Here is a 20,469-nt window from a genome sequence, read left to right on the forward strand (position 1 = left end):
CCGCACCCCCACCATGTCGAGACACCGCGTGAAGAATGTTGGATACGACGACGATGACTACTATTCTGACGATGGATATGATTCGCCCGATCCCGAGGAGCAAGCGCTACTACAACGGTCGACTGCGGAAGTCTTGCAACAGCTTAGCGCGGGGCTGCCGTCGATGACTGTCACCAAAGAAGAGGCCCAGGAAACATTGTATTACTACTACTATGATGTGGAGAAATCCGTGAATTACCTCAAAGGTATAAATGCCAACTCGCAGCCTGCATCATCTACCGTCCTTCGCATTCAATCGTTTGCGGGAAACTGGTAAACGAGAAACGGACAGTGAGCTGACAGCGGCATCCTTTTCTACAGGCAAAAAGGAGAAGGAGATGAAGAAGCAACAGGCTTCTGGCACAGCACAGAAGACCAAGGGTCAAACTGGTAAGCAATTTCAATTTGGATTTCTTGTATCAGATTCGATGTGTTGTGGCTGGGCTCAGAAGACGCTGCGTGCGTCTTGGCCAATGGAATTGCTTTAATGGTATGTATTTGAGGATCGCACTAGCTTCATACCTTGCCCTGTATCACTGAGTATTTGGAACTGACGTGGCATGGAAGTTTGGACTATGTTCTAACAGGTATCTCATTGCTAGGATTCCCAGCGCCCAATCCTCCCCCGATGGCGCATTTCTCTGCCGCCGACTTTTTCCGCGACTGCCCGTGGCTCAATGTTCCTTCACATCGCAAGGCTGATATCATGGTCGAACCATTATACCCACAATTGGGACTGCTAGGTGGTGCACCAGAAGCTGCAGGCAAACCCTCCAAGCTTGCTCAGCTTGCAGCGGCCCGAAAGAAGAAAGAGGCCGAAGCGGCAGCAGCATCGGCCGCTCCGCCCGCGCCGCAGTCTGAAAACAAAGACTCGCCTGTATCCGAGCCACGGGCAGCTCCGCTTTCTCTCAGTGAAAGACTGGCAAAGGCAAAGGCAGCAAAAGCTTCCGAGCCAAGTTCTGGCCTTGCAGGTCTACGAAGATCCGGAAAACCAACCTCATCTGCATCTCCGTTGCCTATCAAAAAGCCATCAGTATCGGAGTCGGATGAATCTACCCCGGCAGCCCAGAAAGAGGATTCAAGCCCCAAGCCGGAAGCACAGCCAGTGGCATCTGCCATTCGCGCCGCGCCATCTATATTTGCCAGCATCATTGTCGGAAACCCAGCGGGACCAACGATGGCTGAGCCCAGCCACTTCGACTCGAATGACGTGGATCTTCTCAAGATCTATGGCCAGGACCATGCTGAACCTTTTGACTTTGCAGGCCCCAGCCCCGATGATGTGGTGCTCAATGCTCAAAATACAGCAAAAGGTTTGGCGATTCGCAAGAAGAATTAGATTTCACTCGCCTAATAATATGCAGGAATGAAGTCCAAAGCCGCCGCATCCAAGCCGGGTGATAAGAAGGCGCAAGGTGATCTCGCAGGTGGCATGAACAACCTCTCTGTGGAAGAGAAAGTAACGGTCAAGAGCAAAAACTTGAATGTCCTGGATGAATACAGCAAGTCCAAGCGGAAGAAGTCTGCTAACTTTGTTGTTATTGGTGGGTTTATTGATTCAAGCTATCAAAAAATTCATTGCTGACCTACCCAGGGCATGTTGATGCTGGAAAGAGTACTCTGATGGGACGGTTATTGGCAGACCAAGGAGCCATCGACCAGCGAACATTGGACAAATACCGAAAAGAGGCGGAGAAGATTGGAAAGGGCTCATTCGCACTTGCATGGGTGTTGGATCAAGGGTCCGAGGAGCGCGCACGAGGTGTGACGATTGATATCGCTACCAACAAGTTTGAGACAGACAACACCGCCTTTACGATTGTTGATGCCCCAGGTCATCGGGACTTTGTCCCAAATATGATCGCCGGTGCTAGCCAGGCAGATTTTGCTGTGCTGGTGATCGATTCTAGTATAGGCAAGTTTGAATCTGGCTTGAAGGGTCAGACCAAGGAGCACGCATTGCTGGTCCGTAGCATGGGTGTGCAAAAGATCATCGTGGCTGTCAACAAGATGGATGCTGTGCAGTGGGATAAGGAACGTTTTACGGAGATTGAGCAGCAGATCTCGTCTTTCCTGACTACTGCCGGCTTTCTAGAAAAGAACATTTCCTTCATTCCTTGCTCCGGTGTACTGGGCGACAACATTACTCGCCGCAGCGAAGAGGCAAACGCATCTTGGTACACGGGCCGAACTTTGATCGAGGAGCTCGAGACTTCAGAGCCATACACACATGCGCTTGACAAGCCTTTACGCATGACAATTGGCGACGTCTTCCGCGGTGGTGTACAGAACCCGATTTCCATCTCTGGCCGTCTCGACGCTGGCAGCTTGCAGATCGGCGATCAAATCCTGACCATGCCCAGCGGCGAAAAGGCCTTGATCCGCAGCGTGGAGGTGGACAGCGAGCCTAGCGACTGGGCTGTGGCGGGACAGAACGTCACACTGAACTTGGCGAACATCGACCCTGTGCACCTTCGATCTGGCGACGTGGTCTGTCGCGCATCTGCGCCGATCCCCACCATCACGACATTTACGGCTAAGGTCTTGGCCTTTGAGCACCTCATGCCGATGCTTGTTGATGTGCACCGTGGTCGACTCCATGTTCCCGCGCGAATTAGCAAATTGGTGGCATCTTTGGATAAGGCTTCTGGTGCGGCGCTGAAGAAGCGGCCAAAGATTGTGTCTCCTGGTACGGTGGCGCGGGTGGTTGTTGAGATGGACCAGGCGGTTCCTTTGGAAGCACCTACGAGGATTGTTCTCCGCAGTGGGGGTACGACAGTGGCGGCTGGATTATTGGAGTGATTGCGAGTTGCGGGAGTTGTGAGCATCGATGTCTAGATAGATATCTTTACAATACTACTACTAGTATTATACTGGCACCGTGATTTGCAGTAGTAAACATTAGTCCCAATCGAGAGCTGAGAAGTAAATAAACAAAAAGTCGAACAACAATGTATACTCGATAACCTACTCTGTACCTAGGTAGGCACTACTAATTTGAAAATGGGGATCCTTGATCACTCAGGTTCCAAGGTGTTCTTCTTAGTTCACGTGTGCCACAGGTACCCAGGGTTCCTGAGGCTCCGCCGATCCCTGGCCTAGCCCCATGTTTCTTGGCCAGAAGGGAATGTACTGTCGATCCTCCAGTGAAGCTGGTTAGTATGTAATGGAATATTACTCTGTACCTAGGTATACAGTGGCATCTCATTGTCGTACATGCCACTTGGCTCCATTACTTTACGCATTATTATCAATTAATTGCGTGAGTAACCCAAAAGGATCCATGGGACCCTTGAAGCGAGTGACTCGTAAAATTGGGGGCAAACGCTTAGCTTCTTCTAGCAAATTCGACAGGGTGGCGGTTGCTGATTGGGTCAGTGGCTGAAGTATTTATCGGATCGACCCACTTAGTCTACCCGATTGGGATTAAGCTCACACCAAAATAGTAAGCGGTGAGAAACAACTGAGTCAGCCAGTCCCTCAGCAGAAATCCACCAATCAAATGACGAGAAGTAACCCTTCCTCTGTGGAAAAGGCCATGCTGGCCGCTGCGGCGCGAGGTGGCCTTTTTACCTTTCCATACAAGTAGGCCTTCCCTCCGCGTTCACTTTCCACTTTTCCTCTTCCCCATCTCTTGTTCGGGTTACCCTCCTCCCCTCGACCCTTTCGACAACTTCGACAACTGTGAGGACACACTAGAGTGTGCTTTTGTCGATTCTCCCTTTCATTCTTTCACAATGGCGCGCCTCTCGAGGAGTAGCGCCGGCGCGTCCAAGTCTTTCACTTGGACCACCGTCTTTTACCTTCTATTGGTTCTGATTGCGCCCATGGCCCTGTTCGGTACCGGTGCTCAAGCCGAGAACGAGACCGATACTGAGGAATATGGCAATGTCATTGGTATTGATTTGGGAACCACCTACTCGTATGTTTGCCCCTGCATTGTCCTCACAATCCCCATGGAATTAAGCTAACTTGCCACAGCTGTGTCGGTGTGATGCAACAGGGCAAGGTTGAGATCATCGCCAACGACCAGGGTAACCGTATCACTCCTTCCTACGTCGCTTTCACCGATGAGGAACGTCTTGTTGGTGACGCCGCCAAGAACCAGTACGCCGCCAACCCTGTCCGCACCGTCTTCGACGTCAAGCGATTGATTGGTCGCAAGTTCGAGGACAAGGACACTCAAAAGGACATCAAGCACTTCCCCTTCAAGGTTGTCAACAAGGATGGCAAGCCTAATGTCAAGGTTGAGGTCAACAAGACTCCCAAGGTCTTCACCCCTGAGGAGATCTCCGCCATGGTTCTCGGCAAGATGAAGGAGACCGCTGAGAGCTATCTCGGCAAGACTGTCACTCACGCCGTTGTTACCGTCCCCGCCTACTTCAATGACGCTCAGCGTCAGGCCACCAAGGATGCTGGTACTATTGCCGGCCTTACCATCCTTCGTGTCGTCAACGAGCCCACCGCCGCCGCTATCGCCTATGGTCTTGATAAGGTCGGTGATGAGCGCCAGATTATTGTCTACGATCTGGGTGGTGGTACTTTCGATGTCTCTCTTCTGTCTATCGACAACGGCATCTTCGAGGTTCTCAGCACCGCTGGTGACACCCACCTTGGTGGTGAGGACTTTGACCAGCGTGTCATTGACCACTTCGTCAAGCTCTACAACAAGAAGAACAACGTCGATGTCACCAAGGACCTCAAGTCCATGGGTAAGCTCAAGCGTGAGGTCGAGAAGGCCAAGCGTACTCTGTCTTCCCAGATGTCCACTCGCATTGAAATCGAGTCTTTCCACAACGGCGAGGACTTTTCCGAGACCCTGACCCGCGCCAAGTTCGAAGAACTGAATAACGATCTGTTCAAGAAGACCCTTAAGCCTGTCGAGCAGGTTCTTAAGGATGCCAAGGTCAAGAAGGCTGATGTCGACGATATTGTCCTTGTTGGTGGTTCTACCCGTATCCCTAAGGTCCAGAGCCTCATTGAGGAGTACTTCGGTGGCAAGAAGGCCAGCAAGGGTATCAACCCTGATGAGGCCGTTGCCTTCGGTGCCGCCGTTCAGGGTGGTGTCCTTTCCGGTGACGAGAGCCTGGCTGACGTTGTTCTCATGGATGTCAACCCCCTGACTCTGGGTATTGAGACCACCGGCGGTGTTATGACCAAGCTTATTCCCCGCAACACTGTTATCCCCACCCGCAAGTCGCAGATCTTCTCCACTGCGGCCGACAACCAGCCCACCGTGTTGATCCAGGTCTTCGAGGGTGAGCGCTCTATGACCAAGGACAACAACCAGCTCGGCAAGTTCGAGCTGAACGGTATCCCCCCCGCTCCTCGCGGTGTTCCTCAGGTTGAGGTCGCTTTCGACCTTGATGCCAACGGAATCCTCAAGGTCAGCGCCAGTGACAAGGGTACCGGCAAGGCCGAGTCCATCACCATCACCAATGAGAAGGGCCGTCTCACTCCCGAGGACATTGAGCGCATGGTCCAGGAAGCCGAGGAGTTCGCCGAGGAGGACAAGGCCATGAAGGGCAAGATTGAGGCCCGTAACGGTCTCGAGAACTACGCCTTCAGCCTGAAGAACCAGGTCGCCGACGAGGAGGGTCTTGGTGGCCAGATCGACGAGGACGACAAGCAGACCATCCTGGACGCTGTCAAGGAGGCCATCGACTGGCTCGAGGACAACGGTCCTACCGCCACCGCCGAGGACTTCGAGGAGCAGAAGGAGCAGCTCTCTGGCATTGCTTACCCCATCACCAGCAAGCTGTACGGCTCTGGAGCTCCTCCCGAGGATGATGAGCCCCTGGACCACGACGAACTGTAAAACTATCTTTTGAGGCATTATCCATGGAGTTCTTTCTATTCTGCTTTTGTTTCTAGTCATGCGCGGGATAAAGACCCGTCGCATTGAGTCGGCTTGAGCTGGCCTAAATACCATGATACCTTCTAGCTTTCTACCAACGTCCTACCGTGTAGTGTTGTAATCAAGCCCACATAGATTGATGCGTACATATATCCAGTTCTATTCGTTATTAACACCCTTTTAACTACTTTCACTTCCCCTAATTGCCCTTCGCAATAACCTCCCGAATAGTCTCAGCAACTACCTGATGATCATCCTCCTGCTTCAACCCACTAACAACAACAACAGCAACAAGGCCCTCAACCCCACGAACCCGAATCGGATACCCACCCCCATGAATCGCATACTCATCCGCAACAGCACCCCCATTCGCACTAGCAACAGCATACTTCCTCACAAAAGCGCTCTCAATCTCATCAGCCGTCGCACCAGCCGCAAGACCCGACACGGTCTTCTGCCTCATCGCCCAGCTGGACACCCCCCACCGCAGGACGGTGTTCCGCTTGCGCCGCACCCAGTTCTCATTATCGGGGATCGTCCCGCTCTCAGTTGCGCTCTGGAAAACGACGTGGAGCGGGACCCCGCCGGATGTGGCGGTTGCGAGGGCAATGGAGATTAAGGCGGGCTTGCGGGTTCCTTGCGGGAGGGAGAGGATGCGCTCGCGGAGGGCGGTGCCTAGGGTCCAGGCTGTGCTGGTGGTGAAGGTGTTGAAGGTTTGCTCATGGCTTACTTCTTGAGCGATGAGGGTTTGGGGCTGTGGGGTATCAAAGTTAGATATGGAATGGCAATGGTAATGGGGAGGGGACTCACGTCGGTGCTGGGGGCGGAGAGAGCCATTGTGAAAGTGGTTTTTGGTGTAAGGATGGGAATTGGGAAATTTAGGAATTTGTAGAGGGAGAAGAGAAAGGTGAGATGGAGTGTCTTAACTACTTTTACTGTCTGGACTGTTCCAAGTGGGGGTTGACGTTGACGTCGAGGTTGACGTTGGACCTTCCCTACAAGAGGTGGATCCACTTTTTTTCTACAGAGAGGATTGCGGTACGAGTTAGGGTATAGAATAGAAGTACTCTATTATTGTGTAAGGTGTGTATGTAGTATATCGTAAAGAATAAAGAGTGGACACTACTACTTACTGCATCGGCAATGTGCCGGATCCCCATTCCACTACCGAAGTACTTACTACACTCACACCAAATGAGATGCTTTCCTTCCCCGCATACTCCCCTCCCCACTCCCACTTCCCAATACCAACCTAGGAACACATCTTACCAGAGCGGCTCGATTCTCCCATGCCCCCCAAACGAGCTTGTGATACGTGCATCGCACGGAAAATCAAATGCAGCGGATCATGGCCCTGCGGTTCTTGCTGTGATTCCATCAAGAAGGTCGAATGTACCTATCTCAAGCCGCCACGGAGAAGAGGCCCCAAGGTGAGACGGGCAGCTCGACGTGATCAGGATTTATCTCATGAGCAGTCTGAAAATAATCAAACCTCTTTGGTTGATGACAAGCTGCAGGTTGTATCCGCAGACGTTGCTCTCCCATCTCGAATATCCAAAGATATCATTGCGCCTATCGTGCGCCTCTACCGGGAACATTCTTATAGTGTCTGGCCGGTGATCAATGCCGACGCATTGCTTGGACAACTCGAGGATATTGAGCTTGAAAACACAGAAAATGCCTCTGCAAATATTGCCTGTCTTGTTGCCGCTCTATGTGCGGCGACCATGGCCCAGCTCCAGCTTGACCCGGTAATGGGGTCAGTGGATTCCACGGTTATGGCGAAGACTTGCCTCCGGATCAGAAGTCAATGCTCTGATAACAAAGAGCATTCTCATTTCACCAGCTCCCTGGTATCCTTCTTCTTGCATGTGTACTATGCAAAGGTCAATCAATGTAACACTGCGTGGAGTTATATTCAAGAGGCAATTTCGCGGATTCTTCAATTAGATGATACCTCAGTACAGTCAGAGGGGCTTCCGACTTTCCAGGAAAATGATATCATTCATAACCGCGAGCTAATTTTCCCTCTGCTGTGGGTTTCAGAGAGGTAAGTCGATGTCCATCCATTGTAGATCAACGTCAAGTTCATTAGCTGAGATATTGAACAGAGGATATGCAATGCACCTCGGCTTATCACCGTCATGCATTGATCCACCACCACTCACAGGCCTCGGAGAATCTTCCGAGGACATCCATGTTCAAGGGCTGTTAGACCTTGCGAGACTGTTCATTGCATTTGATCAAATATCTCTCCGCCATAAATTCGGGAACGAATTTGCCTCCGCGACCCATCTTACAGAGACGGAGAACAGACTATCTTCGCTGTGCCTCAATATTGCCGATCAGATCTCGACTAGAACAGCAGACTGCCATATCACTCGGGAGTGGATGCGAACTATTTTGTGGCAGAAAGCATTATCCATGGGGTTGCTCTCCTCCTCAACTTCGAGAGATGTAATGACCTTTAGCTTTCCTGCAAAGGTTAGCCGTGATCTGCTTCATTCTCTGCGGTTCTTCTCCGAGACAGACTTGCTACCTTTGGGTCGGGATCAGGTAAGTTCTCTCTAAACTTTCAATTGAAGAGAGTCCCACGTTGATACCTAGTAAAGCTGTTAAAATGTTTCGAGGTCGCAAACTCCCTTGCAGACACGGCTCTTCTTACTTCCACCGGTTCACAACCTAGCTTCCACTTATCCCCGAAGAACTTCTTACATGCTCTCTATCAAAAACTTTCACCTTTTCTGGAACAAGACCCAGTACTAAACTCTATCCTTCGGGCGAAGACGGCCGAAGTACTCGTTATGGCACCAGCTTCACTGCTGACGATGGAGCTGGGGAATATCGACTGTGAGCCAGGACTTGAGATGAACATGGGGTCAAATAAAGAGAGCTGGAATTCAGAAGCTGAAGATTGTTATTATCAAGTGATAGATCCTCACTGGGCAATCTGAAGAACCACACGCCCGGAAATATCTCCTCTCTCCATCTCCTCATATACCTGGGGCAAGTCCTTGAATTGCCTGACTTTGATGACCGGTTTGACCACACCCCGTCGAACAAGGTCGACTGCTTCCATACACTCCTTCAAAGACCCAACCAAGTTACCGGTGATCCTCAACCCCTTAATCACGATCGTACAAATCGGAGTCTCAAGGCATGGTCGACCTGGCGGAATACCGACGCAGCTCAGACTCCCGCCAACTCGCAACATCTCACAGGCGTGTGCAAATGCTTTAGCAGACCCAGCTGTAACAACTGCAGCATGTGCTCCAAGACCAGTAATCTCCTGTACCCTCTTGATCGGATCTTCTTTCGCAAAGTCGATGAATTCTTGCGCTCCAACGCCAAGAACGAAATCCCGCTTTCCAGGTCCATCAACTCCGATCACCAAACCACCAGCAGCACGGGCATATTGTACTAAAAGAGAAGAAAATTAACAACTGCTCCCTTCAACTATTTGAGAAAAGATCCATACCTGCCAAGTGCCCCAGACCTCCACCAGCTCCGACAACAACCACCCATTGCCCAGGCCGAATATTGGCATTCAAAACAGCCTGAAAGAGTTAGTCAAACAATCCCCCGCGCCAAAAAACAGCCTCGACCTACCTTATAAGCTGTCAGACCAGCGCACAAAACAGGTCCCATAACCACTGGATCACAATCATCGGGCAAGATCGTCAAGTAATCAGCATCAAGCGCAAGATACTCCGAAAAACTACCATCCTCATGATGCAAATGATTCGTACTCTGCACGCAATACTGCTCAGTCCCAGCAAGACAGAACTCGCAACGCCGGCAGATTCGAGAAGAAAATCTAATTCCAACTAGCGCGCCAACTCTGACCCCAGTCTCATGCGTGATGTCCGGGCCCAACGAGACAATCCGTCCAATTCCCTCGTGGCCGCCAATATGGGGCGTTTTGATTTTGGTGATTGGGTTTCCATCTGGACCGGCTGCGGTGCCGGCTCTGGTGTGTAGATCTGGGGTTATAGTGAGATGTTTGTTCGTTTTGAGTCCAACTCCGAGGTTGGCTGGTACGGAGGGAGGTGGGGAGGATATATTCAAGTTGGTTGATAGTACTAACCGCTTTGACAAACGCCCGTGTAGAGGACCTTTGCGAGAACCTCGTTTTTGCCTGGGGTGGGGACTGGGTAGTCTTCCTTGAATTCAACCGGGCCACCGAGATTGCGGACTAAAGCCACGGTCTGCGTTTTGGGGATGTCGATGGAGCTCATGGTGGAAGGGGGTTTTTATAATTTGGGAATGAGAATGAGAATGAATTGTTGAGATGCATATAAAGGATGGGAGACGAGGCCCTATTTATATTTGAAATGCAAACCACGATTTCAGAATGTACTGTTCCACGTTCCACGGTTCATTTTCGATCGAATGGGTTGGGTACTCATCATGTGGCCGAAGTAGCGCGTGGGATGAAGCTTATGGGTCATATTCTGGACGGTAAATCAATTATGTGATTGCTTCTGGATATTGAGAGTATCTAAGTAGTTCGATGTATCATCCGATTATATGGAGTTGCGTGGGGGTATTCAGCTGTAGCTGCCAGGGTCCATGCGCAGGTTCTGCAGCAAGTCGGAGAATTAGAATATTTCTCCATGAACTGCCAGCAGATCTGGATATGTGCCCAGACAATGATGTTCTTCACAATACTTCAATAAACGTGGTGGGTCGGCGTAATTCTCCGAACCCAATTCTCCGAGAGGTGGGATGCAGGGGAGGCTTGTGCGTGGTGGCGAGGCCTGCAGCTACTGGGTGGACGACTAAGCATTAATCATCAATGGACTGCATTTGCTGCCAATACAAGAGCAAGGCAACTGCTATAGAACCACTACCAGAGTGACAGTCAAAAGTATCAGATATCTTATAACGGAACTTCTTGTGATCGTCATTTTCGTTGCCAAAGCCGCCCGATATTGCAGATTCAGACTAACCCCATCGAATAAGATATGTGGCTGCTAAAATCTAAGCTAGAGATCTCACTGAAAGTGCACTGTATTCACACAAGTTTTAAGCACAGTAATGAATCCACGGATAGACTTATGGAGCATCCTTCCGACTGAGAAGCGCTCGTGGAATAGAAGAAGGTCTATCCAATCGCACGAGTTTGTGCGTTACAATCTTTCCCTGACTTGATTCAATATCATCACTTCGTTCACGTCCTTGTCCCTGTCCACTCAGTGGGTAAAACCCCTCGCCGGTGGCTTGTTTGCGTAGCCAATACGTTCGAAGCCGATCGAGGGCTGTTTTAAAGTCGTCCAGGATAACGGTGTCGCATAGGCACTTAAAGATAAATGATAACTACAGACAACTGTTAGTCGGAAATTTTCAATCACAAACATCGGCAAGTTGGACGGATTTAATTCCGAGTGACACGAGGAGCAGGGATTGATACCTTCCAGAAAGGCTCCACACCCGTGGGAAGATCTGAGCCACTGAAAGCGTTGAGAACGCTGCAAGTATCGACGACAATAAATGCGATCGAGAGAAGCATCGATGCAAGCATCACGCCAAATCGTGGGCTGACGACTATGAGCTCCCAGAGTTTGAAATTGTATTCACGTTTGATCGTCCAGAAGAGGCAAAGGCCTGTTAGAACCCACCAGGGATCCCTTTGGAGAATTAGTGATGGACTTAAAGCCATAATAACACCCACAGCCAGGCAGTGAAAATCATTGGACAACGGATCATGGAAATAGAACATTGGATATAAGGAATCATACCGAAAGAGTGGTTCAAGGGGCCTGGTCTTGAGGAAGATATCGTTGATGTTGTTGAAATAGGTAAAGTTGGCATATATCTCCAATACCCAATAGGGCCAACAGAGCACCATAGTGACGATGTAGAAGATTGAGACTTTGCGTGAAAGGAAAGGTCGAATTTTCATCCATGAAATGATGTTGTGTAATACCCAGGAAATATTTAACCCGATCGCCGTCACAGAGAGATACCAGCCATATGTAGGCTCATGAGGGAAAATGAATGTACCATGAGCCATTGCGAGAATAAGCTGCGAAATGGCTGTCAGTTGGGTTTATCAAAAGTATTTCGCTCCAACAATTGCACTGGCATTAACTTTTTGGGGGGTAGAGTCTTTCTCACCTCTGCGAAAATCAGTTTATGCAAAAGAATGTGTCTCTTCATGTTGGCCGCAGTGATAGCAGCCATGATGAGAAGACTGCCGACCATTAATCCCTGACCCCATGCCTCAAGGACCAGAGCGTCGGGATCGGTAGGCCGCACAACTCGATCCTTCATGGTGAATTAGTTCATTACCGGGTTGAATTGATCCAGGGAAAGAGATAAGAGATATGCCGAGACAGTTTAAGTGAACTTTCATATCACATGAAAAGGGGCCCAGGGAAGAAGTAGGAAATCATAGACCGTGGAAGCGAGCCGACTTGTTCTTTAGGGCGTCGTAAGCAGCACGATACTTAAGGTTTAGTTCACTGGGGAAGTAAGTCCCGAGGCGCAATTCTGATTGTAGAAATTAGAAACGTAATCAGGGCACTTGGTAACTGGACGTGGCTTGGCTAGATCGAGGACCAAGGCGACCCTTCTGAATTTGCAATGCTGCCAGCGCGAGGAATTTGAAATAGAGCTGACTGAGGTCAGATCGCCTTAAATTGGATATTCAATTGAATAAAAAAACAAAGAAATACTAGTCAGTCTAATAGTATGTTGGATCAAATTTGATCTGCATTACGTGGGTAGTTCCCCGAGCCTTTGGCTTTGTGAGAATTTCCAGGGGATAGGTGGCGTTGTGCTAGCGTTAAAACTGGGGTAGCTGGACTTCGAGAGCCGCGTTGTGTCGTGTGCTCCGTACCGGATACAAATGAATTCTGACAGGGGAGCTAGCAAATCAGAAGGGTTACATGGGGACCCGTGTTGTTTTCGAAGAATTTGTGGCGTCGCATTAGGTCAAGTTGGTTGTTTTAAATAGGCTTCATGGAGATGCTGCTTGGGCAGACGAACCGTTTAAGTTCGTAATCCAAAAGGAAATCGGTCAAATTCATAGAAAGTAAGTTTTGAGGAACCCAGTTCATGGTGAAACGTGGGAGATGGGACTTTGCAGTGAGGCATAAAGAAAAAGGTCCCAAAGACTAAAATCGACGATGCAACGCCAAGGCATCTCAACTCCGCTATTTCCCCGCCGCGGGGCCAAAACCTGGGGAGCGAGCCAATCCTGGGGAGAGCAACAGGCTAGAGACGGGTGATGCGAGACTTTTTAAGTGGAGTGAGGTTACTGCGTCGTGTTTGTGGAGAAGTGGAATATACTAGATGAACCTTGGAACTCAATGCCGTCGGGCTAAATTGCTATCATTTACAAATGCTTACTGCTTCAGGCTAGGTGTAGGCTCCGCGCGACTTTCAACAGGCTTCGCATCTTCCACATGTTTCTGCTCATGCTTCGGCCCTCCGAATACTTCCTGCATCTCTTCGAGGGAGTGTTGCGATGTCTATTAGCGATATTAACCAAAAGTCTTCCCGGCGACAAAGTAGAAGCACGAACCTCTCTCAGCACAAGCCAGGAATATCCGATAATGGCATAATTGAGGATAGAGAACATTAGAAACATTCGCCAGCCGATGTTCTCGATGGCGTGAGGTGTGATTTGACTGAGGGCGAAATTAAAAAGCCATTGTGAAGCGGCACCGACAGAAACTCCTGCCTCTCTCGTGCGGCTGGAGAAGATCTCCCCCAAATAAAGCCATGGGAGTGGACCCCAAGACATATTGTAACTGAATGCCTCTCCATAGGTCATGATGATGCAGGCAATACCAGCCGAGGTGGGACTCGTGGCATTTGGGTTAACCGGATGCGTTGCCAGAATGATAGCAATGATCAACATGAATGAACCCATTGCAAAGGCTCCCACCATAAACGGGACGCGGCGACCAATGCGATCGAGCACAAATATTTGGAAGATGAGAACACCACACACTTTCACGAGGCCAAAGAAACCGGTTACAAGTTTCGCTGAGCCCCCGGCTCCTACTGCTTGAAAAATCTGATTAGCATAGTAAGCTAGTGAAGTATTGCCAGTCAGCTGGGCGCAGAGTTGAATTGTGATAGCAATAAAGAATCGATATCGATTTGCAGGGAGGAAGAGTTCGCGAAAGGTTAGGTTCTCCTTGACGCGGGCCTCTTCCTCGATACCGGCCAATATCTCATCGAACTCTTTCTGGAGCTCTTCGGTTTCCTCGCCGCCACGAACCCACTTGAGCGATTCGCGTGCTTTGTCAATCCTTCCCTTGGAGGCGAGCCATCGAGAGCTTTCTTTGACAGTGCACATGCCAATAAGTAAGAAAGTTGATCCCAGAAGCTGGAGGCCTAGTGCAGTCTGCCACTGATTGGTTCCATTGGGTTGGTCCTTTGAAACGGCGTAGGTAGTCCAATAAGCGATCATGACGCCAAGAGCGAAAAATAGTTGGAAACAAGCACCAAGGCGACCGCGGATCTCTTTGGGAGACATTTCTGCCGAGTAAATCGGAATGAGGACGGTGGCTGCTCCTATCCCGAAGCCTGCAACGACCCGACCTGCATAGAAAGTTCCCAGAGTGCCCGTATTGATCACTTGCAAGATTGTACCTAGTGTAAACACAAGAGAGCTGATGATGAGCCCTGTGCGACGGCCAAAATATGATGCAATCGGGGAAATGAGGAAACATCCGAAAAATGCACCCCCTTGGAGAATAGAGACTGCGTTGGAGTTGACGGTCGTTTTTTGAGCTTTAGTGAAATGGGAGTAATTGAAGTCTTCTTGGAACGATGCCAAAGAAAGGACCCCACCTGCATTAGAAAAGGGTTGAATTTATCAGTCATTCCGACTGAAAGTTGGATTTAAAGGGTGATATTGGACGAACTGATGATTCCAGTGTCAAAGGCGAAGGCGAAAGAGCCCATGCAGCTAGCCGAGACCAAGTAAACGGCCCTAAAGAGGCCGAGTTTGCGACCCATGATGTCGACGATCCCACTGATAAGCTCTTGGGGACCACAAGCAGAGTGTTAAAAGAGTTGATTGATCTTCAGTCCCCGCAACCCATGAAAGGTGAGGTTCATTCACTAACAAGTTCAGATTCGGGGGTGTGTCTGGGGAAAAGAGGGGCCCCGCAGTGGATTTATCGTAGATCACATCGCAGCCCCGGCCATTTGGCTCAATTTATTCGTGCACGCTCTGAGTTAGTGCAGTCTCGACCCTGAATATCGAAGGCTTACCGAAGGCTAGGCGACAGCCGACCGGCTTGCAGCCGAGTGAGCATGGCAGCTCCAGCGGTTATTGGCTGTGGGTAGAAGAGCTAAGCCAGCGAGAAGCTCTGGGCAGAAGCAGCCTGAGCTCTGATTTGCCCACGGGGATGCATCCCTGCACGCAATGGGGCTGGGCAGCTCTTTGTATCCAGAAGATCGAGCCGATGAATGTGTGACGTTCTCCTATCCTTGCGAATAAGCCATCCTTGGTACCTTGACGTGCTCACTACACCAACCCTACTCATACTAACTGAGAACAGTGGAAATATGGCTTATTCAGTGGGGGTTGCAGGACAACTGTGCCCAAGAAAGGCCAGAAATCTCAACGGCAGCCACTCGTTTCTTCTCCTGGGCCAGCATAAAACAACCGCGGGTCCCACCGTTCTAAAATCGCGCATTCAGACTGGTCCTGGTCGAAAGTCAGACGCCCTTGAACGCCTCTCACCGAGAATGTACCATCGTGACCGGTGTTGATTGTGCTCGGACTGAGTGCAAGACCAAAGCATCGTCGCCATCGCTCCTCTCGCACCTAGAATCACTGTTTCGTCCCCTGTGATAGAAGCCGCCTCTCCTGGACATGCATTTTGCCAAATAAAGACTTATTTATTCAATCATGAAATATTAGCTTTGTAAACCTATAGCTACTAACTACTACTAGTAGTACAATACGTATCTCAAAAGACTAACAGCATCCATTCCAACATAGTAATCTCCAACGAGGCCTAGTCAACTCAGTATAACTATATATGAAAGCATAATATACAAATACAAAAAAAGAGGACCGTGATACAAAGTACACGTTTTCCCCTTCATCGCACCTCGCTAAGGTTCTCGGATAGAAGTAAAAACGGTTAAAGAGCACCGGGGGAACGCCAGAAGCCCCCCAAGCCCTTGTCGCTGTACAGTGCTGGGAGTTATTGGAGCCCATGCATAATATCACGGCCAGCGATACTGATCGAGCTTATCTGCCCAGGGTTTTGCAGGAGACCGATCTTCTGTTATAGCATGGCATGAGACATAGCGTAATAATGTATTTGAGGCGTGCGATATAAGACTTACCTTCTTTACCCACAAGATCCTCCATAAACTCCTGGTCGATCCAATGTCCTGCCTCCAAAATATCGTCCTCCCCCGCCTTTCGAGCGGCGTTGCATGCCCTCGCCCTTGGCCCTCTTGCGAGAATGGGCCTTGTCCTCACTCGAGAGGGCTGCTTCTGCACCTACTTCCACATATTACACGTTAAAATTATGCAATAAAACGTAGGTCTGTTGACTGAAGGCTCTTACCTGGACAATTCTGAGGTTTTCCGCCTTGCAATTGAAGCATTTCTTTGTTTCATGGCCGCCATAAACCTGGAATTAGCGGAATGCCCTGGCCCAATGCATACCGTGGCGAAGGTTGGCATCTGGCATTGCTGACCTAGCTCGCACTTCTGGGTCATGGGCTCTGAAGCATTTGACAAAGCTTCAGCAATAAGACGTCGAGGCCGCAACGAATTGCGCTTTTTGCACTATTGTGTGCTAGCAGTTGTGGCCGAGCCAACGTAATTCGAGGACATCGTCGCCTTGTAAGCGGTAAAACCTGAAACTTCTCTACGTTAGCAAGGGTATACATCGGATAAACCAGACGAATCAAGAAGGGCAACGCAACGTTGATCCATTGATTCGATGCAAGACCTCATGGCATGCATGGAAAAGGAGGCATCGCATGTAGGGGAGTATAGAACAGATCCACTTACCAGAGCGGTAAATATTTTTTAGAGCTGACAATGCTCTTTGTTTGTATGTGTGTGAATCATTCTCATGTTGCTTGCTACCTCACAATGGTCGGTACTAGTATCATAGTCATCGCCGTTAGTTTGCAAGGGAAAGTTGGAAAGTCGAGGGCTTGGAGCGAGGAGAGGAAGAAGGTAAACAAATCCTACGACTGAGGCAGTTACGATCAGGAGGTAGTTACACAGGAGTACATTAGGACTAGTCTACCTAGGTACTACTAGTAGTAACTAGTAGTAGCAGCAGCAGTAGTCTTTGTCATGGGGTACGGGTCAACAGAACAAGGAAGCTACGGTCTGCCTTCAAAGATAGTAGTAGTTAGGGGGAGATGCAGTTCTCGGACAAAATGCGGCCTAGGACGACTTGACAGCGCTAGAGTGATTAGAGCCGGGAGAATATTCATCCACAATTTTTGAGCTTTCCAGTCTAAGCCTTTCTCGTCATGCTAATATCAACCCCGCAGATCACCATCGGACTCTTTGGGAGTTTCTCCGCATTCCTTGATACTCCGAGGCCAACCCGGCAAAAGAGTTTCGAAGCAATGGCGCGAAGGATTCCATGTGCGAGATGCGACAAGACATTTTCGAAATTGGAGCATCTTAACCGGCACAAATTGGCCCGTAAGTTGTACATGCTATCGTTATTCCGACAGAAGAAGGAAGAAATCTCATTCTTTTGCCCCCGAACAGATACCGGCGAGCGACCATACAAGTGTTCCACCTGCACCAAAAGCTTCGCTCGGAGGTGAGTGATCTTGACCAAAGACTGGATACGCTCATTAAAAAATTCAGAGATGTTCTTCTCCGTCATCGCCGGAGCCATGCCGGGTACGATCATACAAATGATCCGGTGGGTTTCCTAAGTCGATTTGGGCGCGAAGTATGACCCTCCTTGTTGATTTTATGGCCAGGATAAGCCGCATCCTTTCCGCGTTCTGTCCCATCAAACACCTCCACTATTTCCGGAGACCAGCATGGATAGCCATGTCGACGATGGTATTTTGAGAACCGACAAAGACGAGCTTAATAGTTCAATCGCCAACACTGAAATAGCAAGTGTCTTCAGTTTTCCAGGGACACAAGTGGACGGTAACAGGGATACTTTGTTGGGCGTAGACCCAAGCGGGTTCCTTGGTATATTCTTCGACTCTTCGCTTGAGCTTCCATTTCCCTCACAAACACCTATCAATTATAGCCAAGGTTATTCGGAAAGCGGCCAGATGCATCCACCTTTTGGAAATGCTCTCGTACCCTCTGTATCTACGAGAGAGTTCATGTCCCCGTCGAGCAGTCAGGCTCGAACAGCATCAAAGGTTCAGAAGTCCTGGCCGGCCGGTGTTCTACCAATGGAGCGTCAACATTTGTGGCATGAAATTATATCGAAATCGGCGGTAAATATTTTTGACAGCCCTCCTACGTCGACACATGCATTCCCTACCAGAAGCGAGAGTTTGCGTTCGGTTGATGACTCCTTTTCAATTGAGATCAACCTTACGAATGCTACTAAGGAACGTCTCATGACTCTCAAAAAGAACATTTTGATATGTGATTGCACAAACTTATTTGATGACAAGATGACTTGTGATAAAGGCTCTCTGTGTAGAAATACTACGGAGATTTTTGAACAAGGATTCTACCTCTATACACGAAAATACCAGCCAGCCTACCCGATGGCCCATCTACCGACCTTCAATCCAGAGAAAGTCTCGGGCATACTCCTGTTCACAATGTGTATGATTGGTGTTTCGCTTCTAAAAACAGAAAACGCCGTGACCTTCATCCGAATGACGTATCCAGTGAGAATGCTATTGTCTGTGACCTTGGAATTATACACTTAAATGCTGATATTTCTATCTTTCCCAAGCATATTTTGGAAAAGGCTTTTACACAATTGATCTCGGCGGCTTCAAAGTACCAGAAATCAACCGATATTCTCGATACCCTAGTTCTGTGCCATCATGTTCTGTTCCTCTTTCTTTCGACGGGTGTGAGTTTAAAGGTGTGAAATACTCTTGATTTAAAGCTCTGACTTGAGTGCAGGGTACCATTTGCAGAGAAAAGGCTAAGGCCTTTTATATCTATGGTCTCTCGGTATGTCATCTCAATTATCTTGGAGGCCCATGGCTTATAATTGCCTAGACAGCATGTGACTTTGGTTTATTCTGTTTTACCGTGGACGAAATAGAATGTTCCATTCTTGAGTCGTCCTTAGGCGGTGTTAGAAGGTGGCAAGCATGGGCTCGAGTTGAATCAACGAAAAAGTGCCTATACACCCATCTCCAATAATTTTGTTCAGGTCTGACTTATTGACCGCGCAGCCTAATACTTGGTCTTTTGCTTCACGATGCCTGGCTCTCGGAGCTTTTTTCGATGAATTCAATAATTCAGCCAGATAACCTGAAGCTTGCACTGCCCGCAAACCACGATATCTACCAAGCTAATCACCATGGTAAATGGTTGGAACTAATTGCTCAATACTCAAATGCCACCCAGACCTTCGAATTATCGCCCCGAACTTTTCGTCTCCCTTGGCTAGAGGGACCAATCCATGCATTTTCAATGTATGGCATTCTCTGTGCCATTCTCCTCCGGGTCTCAAGTGATATAGATCGATTGGTCACCAAATCCGAATTAATGCCATCGAGCCAGCATCACCATGTTCCCTGGATGGTCTGCCGGCTTGACAGGCGGGCGAGTATTGGCGTACCTCTACTAACTAATACCATTAATGAGTACGAAGATACGCTCGGCGAATCAAATCCAAACTGCATTGTTATTTGGCACTGCGTTTGCATGCTTGTCTGCGTGGATGGCAATGTTCTAGCACGCGCCGCAGGTCGCGAAGGACCAAATGCTATGAACAAGGCTCGACAGGAATTGATATCGTGGACAGAAACAGATGCTTCACGACGAGCATGCATCCATGCAGCTCAGACGTTTCGGATACTATCACATCGCAAGCCGGCTGATGGAACAGCATTTCAGTCCGTCCGAACTTTATTCATGTCGGCGCTGGTCCTTGGATTTTACCTCCTTGCCAAAGAATCCTCCCCCATCTACTCACCAGTCCATGAAAATGTTGCATTTGACTTATCTAATACGGATGTTGATTGGAAGACCATCGGGGAAGAGGGCTTTTCTGAATTGCCAAAATTCCCAAGCTCAGAAAATGCAGCGGTCAGATTTATTCATTTCGGTGGTCCCATTGTTATGGATGGGAAGAAATATCAATCTGGAGCTCAGCATGCTAAGCGTATCATCTTGGAGTTTGCTAGTCTTTTAGACGAAGTTGGGTCTCACTGGATGACTGATTATGCGCAGCTCTTGTACACTATTCACGACACAATTGAAGATAAGGGGAGGTAAACACGGGTTAAAAACTTCGAGCTTGCCAAAAATCTCGTTTCTTGAATTTTTTTTTTTGCCTCTATGATTCGTTCTGGTTCATCAGCAGCGCGCTGTATATATTGAGAGCACGTGACCAATCGCGGAGGCGGCACCGTCAACCCCGGCCGAGCCACCTTGCCTGCTTTCT

General features: G+C 49.2%; 10 protein-coding genes across 10 annotated transcripts; 5 read left to right on the top strand and 5 right to left on the bottom strand.

The window, feature by feature from the left end:
• Positions 1-13: 13 nt before the first annotated feature.
• On the top strand, positions 14-2,841 carry N7509_010231 (putative translation elongation factor EF-1 subunit; the record flags this gene model as incomplete). Its single annotated transcript, XM_056634868.1, has 5 exons — positions 14-245; positions 361-429; positions 627-1,352; positions 1,404-1,583; positions 1,634-2,841. The coding sequence occupies 5 exons, from the start codon at positions 14-16 to the stop codon at positions 2,839-2,841; spliced, it is 2,415 nt and encodes an 804-aa protein (XP_056485488.1).
• Positions 2,842-3,776: 935 nt separating this feature from the next.
• bipA (Hsp70 family ATPase KAR2) lies at positions 3,777-5,857 on the top strand (the record flags this gene model as incomplete). Its single annotated transcript, XM_056634869.1, has 2 exons — positions 3,777-3,961; positions 4,021-5,857. 2 exons carry the CDS (start codon positions 3,777-3,779, stop codon positions 5,855-5,857), a joined length of 2,022 nt encoding a protein of 673 aa, XP_056485489.1.
• A 238-nt stretch (positions 5,858-6,095) lies between these two features.
• On the bottom strand, positions 6,096-6,733 carry N7509_010233 (DUF967 domain protein; the record flags this gene model as incomplete). Its single annotated transcript, XM_056634870.1, has 2 exons — positions 6,096-6,650; positions 6,707-6,733. 2 exons carry the CDS (start codon positions 6,731-6,733, stop codon positions 6,096-6,098), a joined length of 582 nt encoding a protein of 193 aa, XP_056485490.1.
• A 452-nt stretch (positions 6,734-7,185) lies between these two features.
• Positions 7,186-8,496, top strand: N7509_010234 (putative C6 transcription factor; the record flags this gene model as incomplete). The annotated part of the gene is made up of 3 exons (XM_056634871.1): positions 7,186-7,946; positions 8,008-8,452; positions 8,482-8,496. The coding sequence occupies 3 exons, from the start codon at positions 7,186-7,188 to the stop codon at positions 8,494-8,496; spliced, it is 1,221 nt and encodes a 406-aa protein (XP_056485491.1).
• Positions 8,497-8,834: 338 nt separating this feature from the next.
• On the bottom strand, positions 8,835-10,134 carry N7509_010235 (zinc-dependent alcohol dehydrogenase; the record flags this gene model as incomplete). The annotated part of the gene is made up of 4 exons (XM_056634872.1): positions 8,835-9,316; positions 9,375-9,453; positions 9,506-9,879; positions 9,984-10,134. The coding sequence occupies 4 exons, from the start codon at positions 10,132-10,134 to the stop codon at positions 8,835-8,837; spliced, it is 1,086 nt and encodes a 361-aa protein (XP_056485492.1).
• An 820-nt stretch (positions 10,135-10,954) lies between these two features.
• N7509_010236 (uncharacterized protein) lies at positions 10,955-12,172 on the bottom strand (the record flags this gene model as incomplete). The annotated part of the gene is made up of 3 exons (XM_056634873.1): positions 10,955-11,215; positions 11,310-11,924; positions 12,017-12,172. The coding sequence occupies 3 exons, from the start codon at positions 12,170-12,172 to the stop codon at positions 10,955-10,957; spliced, it is 1,032 nt and encodes a 343-aa protein (XP_056485493.1).
• A 1,076-nt stretch (positions 12,173-13,248) lies between these two features.
• N7509_010237 (uncharacterized protein) lies at positions 13,249-14,875 on the bottom strand (the record flags this gene model as incomplete). The annotated part of the gene is made up of 3 exons (XM_056634874.1): positions 13,249-13,374; positions 13,428-14,707; positions 14,782-14,875. 3 exons carry the CDS (start codon positions 14,873-14,875, stop codon positions 13,249-13,251), a joined length of 1,500 nt encoding a protein of 499 aa, XP_056485494.1.
• A 1,224-nt stretch (positions 14,876-16,099) lies between these two features.
• N7509_010238 (uncharacterized protein) lies at positions 16,100-16,604 on the bottom strand (the record flags this gene model as incomplete). Its single annotated transcript, XM_056634875.1, has 4 exons — positions 16,100-16,158; positions 16,223-16,382; positions 16,450-16,515; positions 16,551-16,604. 4 exons carry the CDS (start codon positions 16,602-16,604, stop codon positions 16,100-16,102), a joined length of 339 nt encoding a protein of 112 aa, XP_056485495.1.
• Positions 16,605-17,908: 1,304 nt separating this feature from the next.
• N7509_010239 (uncharacterized protein) lies at positions 17,909-18,399 on the top strand (the record flags this gene model as incomplete). The annotated part of the gene is given in 2 exon segments (XM_056634876.1): positions 17,909-18,325; positions 18,343-18,399. 2 exon segments carry the CDS (start codon positions 17,909-17,911, stop codon positions 18,397-18,399), a joined length of 474 nt encoding a protein of 157 aa, XP_056485496.1.
• Positions 18,400-19,568: 1,169 nt separating this feature from the next.
• N7509_010240 (uncharacterized protein) lies at positions 19,569-20,300 on the top strand (the record flags this gene model as incomplete). The annotated part of the gene is made up of 1 exon (XM_056634877.1): positions 19,569-20,300. The coding sequence occupies one exon, from the start codon at positions 19,569-19,571 to the stop codon at positions 20,298-20,300; it is 732 nt and encodes a 243-aa protein (XP_056485497.1).
• Positions 20,301-20,469: the final 169 nt, after the last annotated feature.

Source organism: Penicillium cosmopolitanum, assembly GCF_028827165.1.
Source record: "Penicillium cosmopolitanum strain IBT 29677 chromosome Unknown utg000009l:1.0-9042332.0:1.0-9050551.0, whole genome shotgun sequence".
NCBI lineage: Eukaryota > Fungi > Ascomycota > Eurotiomycetes > Eurotiales > Aspergillaceae > Penicillium > Penicillium cosmopolitanum.